The following is a 10,213-nucleotide window of genomic DNA, read 5'->3' as shown; positions in this document are numbered from 1 at the left end:
GTGAGGCCATGCAGAGGTTTCCTTCTTACCCAAACTGTTCAGGCACTCTCCCCTCTTTCAGATTGAGGAAGCCTGCCAGCTAGAGACAGCTGGATACTTCTCTCACTTCCCACAGGAGAGCTGCTGTTAGGAGTTTGGTAATTCTGGTCAAAACCACTCCAGGACTCCTGGGGAGAGAGATGACCTCCCTTTCCCCCCCCTCTCCCTTGATTACATATTATGTGCCCTTTGCTAATCTCTAAGGGCTATTTGGTGAAATGGTCCCCAAAGAGAGAACAAAGACATGGTTAGGGTTTGAGCATCAGGGCCTTAGTGACTTTCCCTGCTATCCCTGGGAACCAGCAGAGAGATGAGATTCACATGGCAAGAAAGACTCCCATAGACAGGTTCATTCCCCCCAGCAATCCTGAAAAGAGGGGAGCCTCGGTTATTCCCCATTGTCCTCAGGGTTGCTCCTCCTACCCTTCTCATCTTGGAAGCCAAGCCCCTTTGTAATTTACATAAGCTCCACTCCCCAAAGATCCAGTGACTGCAGAAACTGGACTTCCACTTGCTTTTGCCTGGCATCAAAGCTAAAGTCCCAGGTAAGAGGCCTAAGAGGTGGTCTTGGAGCAGCTTCTGCTTGAGGTCTGGAGTGAAGGGAGGCAAAGTGGGCAAGGCTAATCCCTAAGCTTGGGTTAGGCAAATGTAGCTGGGGGCAGAGCTGGGATGGGAGTGAGCATTCTGGCTACAGAGAACACATGGGGCTAGAGAAGGAGTAACCCCAGGTGAGGAGAAGCAAGCATCTCTTTTTGGAATACAATGGCATCCCTTTATGATGCCAGTGCCAGGCACTCAGTTGAATTTCCCTAATGTTGTAGGACAACTGAGCTCTGTTCGCCATGACCCTGTATGTCATGGCAGTAACCACGATACAATTTGGCTCATGGTTTAGACAAAAAGATCTATTGAACCACTAGAACACTGAGTAGAAATGTATTTTAGCCCTAGCTAGTTTGGCTCAGTGGATAGAGTGTCCACCTGCAGACTGAAGGGTCCTGGGTTTGATTCTAATCAAGGACACATGCCAGGGTTGTAGGCTCAGGTTGTGGACTTGATCCCCAGTAGGGTTGAGCAGGAGGCAGCTGGTCAATGATGTTTTCTCATTGTTGATGTTTCTATCTCTCCCCCTCCCCTCCTCCCTGAAATAAATAAAAATATATTTTAAAAAAGTATTTTAGATACAAAACCTCCAGTATTCAAAAACAGGACCCCTGGGATTTTAGGTCACTTTGGAGGTCACCACCCAGAGGGGAAGACCTGGCTCCCTGTCACCAGTAGGGTCAAATGCTTTGGAGGCGAGTACATGTGAGTGTCCCATCACTTGGAAAATCTTGCAGGAAAAAGGGTGTCTTTCTGGCTGACCTGAAGGGAGACTGTAAGCCAGGGGAGACCTCAGGTGGGACCTGGGGTTCTCTCCTAAAGTGATGCTTTTCTTCCCCTCTCTCTTCACTGGCTGGGCTCCTCCAGGGCACTGAGGCCACCATGGCTCAGGAGAAGGCCCTCATCCTGTTCCCACTGCTAGTCCTGATGCTGTTAGTGCTGGGGTGGGTCCAGCCTTCCCTGGGAAAGGAATCACGGGCCATGAAGTTCCAGCGGCAACACATGGACCCAGACGGCTACCCCAGCAACAACTCCAACTACTGCAACCAAATGATGAGGCGCCGGAATATGACAGAGGGACGGTGCAAACCAGTGAACACCTTCGTGCACGAGCCTCTGGCAGATGTCCAGGCCATTTGCCTCCAGGGAAACATCACCTGCAAGAATGGACAGCCCAACTGCCACAAGAGCAACTCCAGCATGAACATCACAGACTGTCATGAGACAGGTGGCTCCAAATACCCCAACTGTGCCTACCGGACCAGCCAGAAGGAGAGGCACATCATCGTGGCCTGTGAGGGAAACCCGTACGTGCCTGTTCACTTTGATGCTTCAGTAGAGGTCTCCATTGGAGACCAGAGCAGTGAGATGCCCCACCTCACCGAATCATCTGTCACCCCTCCTCCTTCTTAGCACTGGGGGAAATGACTCAAGGTAGGGCTCCTATCCAGCACAAAAGTGTTTCCCTGGCCTGAGACTTGCGCCTGTGTGGTTTGGGGGGTGAGGGATGGGTTGTGAGGTGGGTCCCACGAGAACCACTTTACTGCTTCTTTCAATAAAACTCAGTTGCAACTACCTGGCTTCCTGAAGCTGTCTCCATTCAGGTTACTGTTAATGTGATTGCTTTCCTGCCAGAAGGTGAGAACTGTAATTCTGGTTAACTTTGGTGAGCAGCAAGTAGAATCATTAAATGCCCCCTTTTCTGACTCTTGGCTTTTAGAGATAATTCCTTTTGTAGATAATCCCTTTTCAAGTAGATTTCTTAATGCCAAACATACAATTTTAAGTGTGGAGGAAAGACCACTCCATGATATGATTCCTGTCCCATGAGCAGGGCCTGGGCCAGAATAGAGATTGCTTCCCATAAATCCCCCTTAGAGACTGTCAGACCATAATTGATGTCCTTTCTGACCCCTCCCCTGCCTCCAGTGACTTGCTCCTTCCTGGAACAGGCCATTGTCCTGACCTGGTCAAGCATGTACAGTAATTTCTGTACCTGGTAGCATTCACGTATTATTATCCCAGATTATCCCCCACCTCTTTTAGCCTAAGTAAGTTTATTGTCACCTGCCAGGTGTCCTGGGGATCCACTCTGTCTCACAGCCACCCAAGATGAGCCTTGTAGTAAGTTTCCCTTAGTGAATTCTATTAATTACCAGACTGGAGTGACCACCCTCTTTTATTGGTCTTTCCTTGACCTTCCCTTTGGGAAGTAGGTTTTCAGTCCCGGGACCTTCCCCTGGGTCTGCATGTACTAACAAGTGTGGGCTGGTTAGATAACAGGGTGCTGCAGAGGACACTCATGCTGGGTGAACTGACAGAAGAAGGTTAAACACTAAAATCTCTGACACAGAAGGAAGGACAGTGTGATATCTGGAAGACCCTGCCCAGCCTCAGGGTGGGGAGGAGAAGTGATAAATGTTTTCTTTTCTTAGTGACTTTCCCTGCTAACCCTTTCCTTTCCTTTCCTTTCCTTTCCTTTCCTTTCCTTTCCTTTCCTTTCCTTTCCTTTCCTTTCCTTTCCTTTCCTTTCCTTTCCTTTCCTTTCCTTTCCTTTCCTTTCCTTTTCTCTTCTTTTTTTCCCTCTCTTTCCCTTCCTTCCTTCCTTCCTTCCTTCCTTCCTTCCTTCCTTCCTTCCTTCCTTCCTTCCTTTTCTTTTCTGAGTGAGCCACTAAATCAGAAAAATAGTCAGCTCTTACTTGGAACATTGGAACCTTCCATTTAGGAGCTAGAATGGATTTTAGAGGTAAAATAACTATATTTCAACTTGTGTACAAACTTTCATTAGAAATGCCTATTTGGACTGCTGTAGAAGAACTTCTAAACCATAATGTAGTTGAACAATAGCCTCTGCGGAAGGCATAAGAGAAATAAGGATATACATGCCTCCCATTTGCCACCCCTGTTCTATTGTATCCCCTGCTTTCTATAGAGGAGCAAGCTGAATCTCAAAACGGTTAAGTGGCTTGCTCAGGGCTGCTGCTAAATAGTGGCACATCTGGGAGTAGACCCTAGGCCTCCTTGCTTCCAAGTCATCCTTTCCGCCACCAGAGTCAACTCAAGAAAAAAAAATTCCGAGTCTTCCTGCTTTACTACATGCTGTGGACTTGTGGCTCTTCCTGAGTTGGTGGCTCTCACAGATTCCCAGGGTACCTGGCCTGTGAGTCTGCTTAGTTGTTGGCAAAGCTTCCTTACATTTCTTGAACAGACTAGACTCAGCTTCTGTCATCACTTAGCCATTTTATTTGTCCCTTTGTTTACAGCTGTATCTGACTCTAGACAAGGTCATAGGGAGAGAAAGTTCCTACTTCCAACCAGTTTCACCACTACTGTATTGTCTTTATATACTACATTTATAAATGTTGGAAATGGCTATTTTTCTCGGTAAACTGAATTCTTAGCCCTGGGAGCTTCTATATAAGGAGGAAACCTGCAGGCGAGAGTGGTCAGATATACCTGCATTTCTGGGGTAATGGGAGTCTCAGTCCTTACCAGCAGTGAGGATGCAGGAGGGGGAAAAAGGAAACTTTTTAAGTTTTTAGATTTGTTTCCTGTAGACAGAATTTTTCTTATCTCACCCTTCTTCCCAAGCCTGAAGCTTCTCAGTTTTGCTCCTTAGTGGAACTTCTAAGAATGCTAACTTGGTGTTTTGCTACATTTGTAACTGCATATCACCACTTCTGGTTTCTGGGTCTTTGTGCTTCCTGGGTGTTAAATGAAAAAGAAGAAGCAAAAAAAAAAAAAAAAAAAGAAGAAGAAGAAGCAATAAGCATTTATTTAAGATCCAAAAAAATTGCAATTTGGGAGAACAAATTCAGACAGAAACCCAAATAGTGTTCCCCCTTAATAGAAACTCAGGGTTTTATGGGGGAAATGGAGGAAGATGAGATAAGTTGTATTAAAGAAGATTTATCGGTACTAGATGAGGTAAGTTATATTTGTACTTCATGCATTGGCTTGAGATTTACCTGAAATTGTATTTAATTTGTTGGTTAGAATTTTGGTCATTCTCAAAATCCAATTTCACCAGTCTTTAAAAATAGGATACTCTTGGCATTCTTAGAATTCTGGTGGTTTGGTCCAGCTTGTAAGATAAAGAAAAGTAAGACGTGCAGAGCAGTTCCTCTGAAATGGCTACTTAGGCTCTATTTTAATATGGCTCCAGTCATGTTATCTTTCACCTGGACCATGAGACCACTGGGCCTCCATCTGTGGAATAAAGTGATAGGTGACAACAGATGGTCCAGGTTCAGACTTGCACAGCCAGAGAGCCAATGGGAAGGAAAGTGGTCTGAAGAGGTGGAGACTGGGAGAAAATAGATGGGGTCCTATCCTGGAGGGGTCCAGTTTAGTCAAGAAGAAAAACAGCCATCAGGAGATAAATCAGAGGTCTCTGTTCTGTGGGGAGCCTATTGCTACCCCACAAAAAAAGGAATACTAGTTCCTCCTGATGTTAATATCAGAACTACACCGCAGTCCTTGAGTTCAGCTAAAAAAGAATTCAGAGCCAAGAACTGAAATACAAGCAAAAGTTTATTTAGAAAGTCACAGGGGTAGAAGAAATGAGCCAAATGTGCTTGCATGACTTAGGAGACAAATTACAGTGGCAAAAGAAGGGCCCTTGGAGCTTAGGAGAAAGAAAGGTAAAGATAATGCACCTGAGGGAAGAGGGAGAAAGGCACCATTATGCTCCAGAGAGAGTGTGCCTGGGGACAAAAGTGGGTGTGGAGAGTTGTGGGTGTACTCAAGAGAGGGAGAGCACCTGCATGGTTCTTCATCTTAAGGGTTTTTATTTGTTTTCTAAAGGTGGGGATTTTAGGGGAGGTCTCATGGGAGGATCTCAATAGCATATTCATCAGCTTTCCAAGTGTGTCCTTTCAGGGTTATGGTCTCTACTGATTGACTGGTGCTAGGGTAGGAGATCATTAGTCATTACCTCTGGTCCTGATGTCAGCCATGTTGTTGCTTCATCTGGTTTTGCTGCTTTTCTGGGCCTGGAGCTGAAACTCAACTGAGGTTTAGATGTTATCTCTAGTTTGACCAAAACTCTCTCCTTGGTCAACATCTATTCCAAGGCTTTGTTCCTAAGATTATTAGATGCGAGTCAGAACCTCATTGTTTTGGGGGCTTAATGCTTAAGGGAATGGCCATACAAGGGTCATATGGGAGTTGTATGATACTATTCTCTGGCCCCCTTGTTCCTCCTGTAGGGGGTCTAAATTGCATGACTAATGATATAAAAGTTCAAAGTGTCTAAACTGCATGACTAGTGACATGCTAGGAGACAAAAGGTCACCTTGGGGGCAAGGTCCAAGCCTATAATAGTTTTTTTCTCTTGTTTTGTCCCTTGTTAGGCACCCAGAAATGTCCACTCTGGCCTTTGGTTCCTGCTCTGCTCATGCCTGTCTAGATTCCTACTCTATCACCAGAAGACTAACCCAGGCAAATTAACCTATAACCTTTCAGCTTATAGGCTGAAATAATTATATCCAATAAAGAATAATGTTAATTTTCAGAAGATTCTTTAAACCAAACAAGCTTCAATAATTCTACATTCTCAGTACACAGATAAACACATATTAGTATCCCAGCTCTTCCTTACCCCTGCAGCTTTAAGTGTATCTGATATAGTTGGCAGTTAGACAGACATGAGCAGAGTAGAAATTACAGGCCAGGTACAGAATGTTACCAGGGTAGAAAGTACCTGGTGCCTAGCAATGGGGAAAACTTCGTAAACAAGTATTGTAGGGTGGGACTTCACCCCCAGGGTGACCTTTCCTCCCCTAACATATCATTGCTCATACAGTTTTCATGTCCTGACCTTTCATATCGCAGGTCATGCAGTTCAGATTCTCCCCTGAATTTTCATCCCTTGGAATGTTGTTAGTTATGAGAGAGTCAGAATAAGGCCAGAGAATAGCATCATACAACTCCCATATGACCCTTGTATGACCATTCCCTTAAGCATTAAGCCCCCAGAACAATGAGGTTCTGACCCGCATTTAATAATGTTAGGAATAAAACCTTGGATCTTTTGACCAAGGATAGAGTTTTGGTCAAACTAGAGATAACATCTAGGCCTCAATTGCGTGTCAGCTCCAGGCCCAGAAAAGCAGCAAAACCAGATGAAGCAATGACATGGCTGGCTTTGGGATCAGATGCAATGACTAATGATCTCCTACCCTCACACCAACTAATCAGTAGAGATCACAACCCTGAAAAGACACACTTGTAAAGCTGATGAATATGCTATTGAGATCCTCCCCTGAGACCTCTTCTAAAATCCCTGCATTTGGAAAATAGATAAAAGCCCTCAAGATGAAGAAGGACCAGGCATCTCTCTCAGGTTCCTGTAGCTTTTATCAATTATAGTTATTTTGCCACAAACTCTATCTTATTACCATTTAATTTTATAGAACATGACATTAAAAAAGAATGGATAGTTTTTGTACATTCTTTCTTTTTGTTACAGACCCAAGGTTCATCTATTTGATGCTTCAAAAGAAAAGCCAATATTTAAGACTTCAGAGTTTGGAATAAGGAAAGATTTATTGATCAAGAAGACCTACCTCTAGAACTTTTTCTCAAATTCATCTTAAAAGATTCTGAAATTCAGGCAGCTTTTACTGTCAAAGTAAGGGAGGAAGGGTGACACAAGGGTGGATGCTGGTCTGAGACAGGTAGGCATCTAAAAGGATTCCAGGAGGAGTGTAAAATTTCTCAATCCCTTTGTTCCTGGTCTCTTCGTTGACCCACTGATCTGAGTCCAGTTATGGATACTCCTGTGAATCTCTGAAAAACAATCATTACTTCGTGCATATTTCCTCATCTCTGCTGATAAAGGGGCTGCTTAAACCTCAAGCAGAATTCCTCGAATCAATTGAGATATCTATAGTAGGAGCTATTAGCCTGCAAACCATCAGAGAGAAGCAGCATTTCATTCTGTTCCTTGGTAAGGATGTGGTTATGTTAATTTCAACTGTGGAATTTTACTGAAAGCAAGGAGTCATAGTCTGGCCTCTTAGTGGGAGTCCTTTCAGGCAAGATGGAGCCTAGATATTCCCCCTATAACGTCTCATCATTAGGCATGTTTTACAAGTGAGTGTGGTTACTGCCCGTTAAAGCTCATTACTTCTATGTGTCATTATCTAGTTTCTTCTTGTTATATGTCTGGGCAAAGTGACTCTGAAGGACAATTTCCTTCCTCTTCTGCATTCCCTGACTATGTGGCTTGGTAGGCTATTGTTCAATATTTTTATTGTGGTGATTGTTTTTATGAGTGTTTATATATGTGGATGAAAGGGCCACATGCTAACCTGACAAGCTCAGGGAAGGCCTGCATGGCAGTCTTGCAAACTCATAGACCTAAAGTTACCACAAAGGATTGTCTGCAATTAAACTTTAACTAAAAGCAGTTATCGTTGTCAATTGTGAATTTGGTTGACACTTCTATTATAGAGAAAGGGCAAATAGTGATATTAAAATATTTCTTCTAATTAATTTCCTTTCAATGTGCACAAATCTGTGCACTGGGCCACTAGTGTATAGATATAGATGTAACCAGCCATTCTCCAGAACATTTCTCAGTTCGTTGAAGTTCTGCTTCCTGCCATATGTCGACAGTTTGGCTCAAATAAACTCACAAAAATTCTTTACAGGTTTGAAGGTCTTTATGTTAACATATATATGTCAAAACTCATCAGATTGCTCAATATAAATATGTATGTTTTAAAATATGCAATTATACCTCAATAAATCTATTTGTGAAATGTGCTTTTGATACCACCATCCCATCCCCTCCTTCACCAAGGAAAAAGTAGTTTCCTCTATGCATATCTAGGCTTTTCATAGTTGCCCAGAATGCAAGAGTAGGCTTGGTAATAAATAGAAAACCAAGGGAAAAAATTCCTTAGAGGAACTTATAAAACACCCTTGGTTAATACAGCAGTTTTTGTAAAGGCAAATTAGCACAATCTCTTTGGGACAGAGGGATCAATGACTGCAGTCTATAGGGAAAACCTTGAGTCTCTTCACTTCCCTCCTTCCAGGTGATTTTGGCTTGCTTCTCACTCAGGGTCCTTGCCTGCCATACCAGAATTCAGTCTTGTCATACTTCAACTCTCAGTCTGAATACAGTGCAGAAATGGCTGTAGCACTGCCCACTTGCCACAAAGCACAATGGTTCCAGGCCAACCCCAGGGCTCTGACTGCTCTCTGATCCCTTTAGAGGGGGTGTTAAGCAATGTTTGCAACATTAATATTTAACACAAGTCTACCAAAGGACTGCTGTCACAAGTCACTGTCCCATGGTAAAAGACAGGAAGTTGGGAGCTGACTAGAAAGTGAGCTATTTGAGAATGTCTTGTTTTAGAGGAATAAAATAACTCCCCTCAAAGTTTATAATCATTCAAGGGGACATGGAACTAACTTTATGACATACCAGGAATTTTATTAAGTCCATTTTATATCTATATGTGTTTATTTAGGTCTTAAAACTGTCCTAACAATGAACACTAATCACTCTTTACTGAAAATTACAGTTTTCTTGTTTGTCTTTGCATTAAACTTAAAGCTATTAGAAGACAGAAACCAAGCCTTTCTACCCTTGTATGGCTGGTGATTTGCAAGGTGCCAGACCAAGGAGAATTTAATAGTTTTAATTAATCAATATCCTATAGTTAATGAGGCAACTGGGAAGCTAAGTAACTTGCACATGTCTCACGATATGGCAACGGTGTAATGGCCATTGTAATGAAAAGGTATCTTAGACTGAAAGATGATGCAGGCAAGTCCATAGGGCTTAATAGAATTTATTAAAGGGCAATTAACTTACAGGCATGGAGAGTCAGAGCAGACAGAGGCCCCAGGAGTTTTACACAAATTATTCTCCACTAACAGGCCCCTGTTATAGCACTTTCTTAATATTAGAATTCAGGTACTAAAGATTGACAAGACAAAGGGACAAAAAATGTAGTACTCACCAGGGCCCATACTTCCTGGTGGTCTTGTGATAGATAGTTGATTCTAATTGATACCATCACCAGCTTGGTATTTATCTTGGTTTTTATGCCATTCCTGGTTTTACTAATAAAGGGATCTAAGTTTTGCCACCTTGAAGCTACCTTTTTGGGATACTAATTTTAAGATGTTTATTAAGAAACAAAAAAATAGGGTATTTGTCATCTAAACCTTTGTTACTTGTTAGTGCTGAAAAATCCCATTCTAGTAGGGCCTGCCTGGTACCACAAATGAGAAGGTTGTGGCTGAAGGCATCTCACATATTGTGGCATACACTCCATCTTTCTGATTCCTGTGTAATGAAGGTCTGCGCTTTCTCTGAGAGTGAACGTGTGTAGCTATGAGAGCTGCATCTTTTGTACTCTCTTTGGGTAAGCCTTTCTGCTTCCTTGGTTAAGCTGTAAAAGACTTATTGCTATTAAAATCCTACTATCATTGATTAGACCTTGACGTTTTGAATTGAAGAACTTTTAAATGAAAAATTTTAGAGAGCTCTCATATTGGTATAATTAACTAGCCATTAAGAGACCCTTAGAGGAAAAAAATTGTGGCT

The 10,213-nt window shown here is 42.8% G+C and overlaps 1 protein-coding gene across 2 annotated transcripts; it reads left to right on the top strand.

Moving 5' to 3' along the window:
- Positions 1 to 489: 489 nt before the first annotated feature.
- On the top strand, positions 490 to 2,225 carry LOC103304773 (ribonuclease pancreatic-like). 2 transcript variants are annotated; one of them, XM_008161579.3, is made up of 2 exons: positions 490 to 584; positions 1,510 to 2,225. In XM_008161579.3, exon 2 carries the CDS (start codon positions 1,525 to 1,527, stop codon positions 2,053 to 2,055), a length of 531 nt encoding a protein of 176 aa, XP_008159801.3. In that variant the 5' UTR covers positions 490 to 584; positions 1,510 to 1,524; the 3' UTR covers positions 2,056 to 2,225. The 2 variants fall into 2 exon arrangements, with proteins under 2 accessions (XP_008159801.3, XP_054571560.1); XM_054715585.1 differs by lacking the exon at positions 490 to 584 and adding an exon at positions 1,266 to 1,347.
- The last annotated feature ends 7,988 nt before the right edge of the window (positions 2,226 to 10,213 follow it).

This window comes from Eptesicus fuscus, chromosome 5 (assembly GCF_027574615.1).
Source record: "Eptesicus fuscus isolate TK198812 chromosome 5, DD_ASM_mEF_20220401, whole genome shotgun sequence".
In the NCBI taxonomy this organism is placed as follows: Eukaryota; Metazoa; Chordata; class Mammalia; order Chiroptera; family Vespertilionidae; genus Eptesicus; species Eptesicus fuscus.
This window is presented reverse-complemented; position numbering and strand designations above follow the sequence as displayed.

Bases quoted from the DNA above. Each gene is read 5' to 3' on its own strand.
- LOC103304773 (XM_054715585.1), top strand. From the start codon at position 1,327: ATGCTTTGGAGGCGAGTACAT. The intron at 1,348-1,509 runs GTGAGTGTCCCA...GGGCTCCTCCAG, and splicing joins TGCTTTGGAGGCGAGTACAT to GGCACTGAGGCCACCATGGC.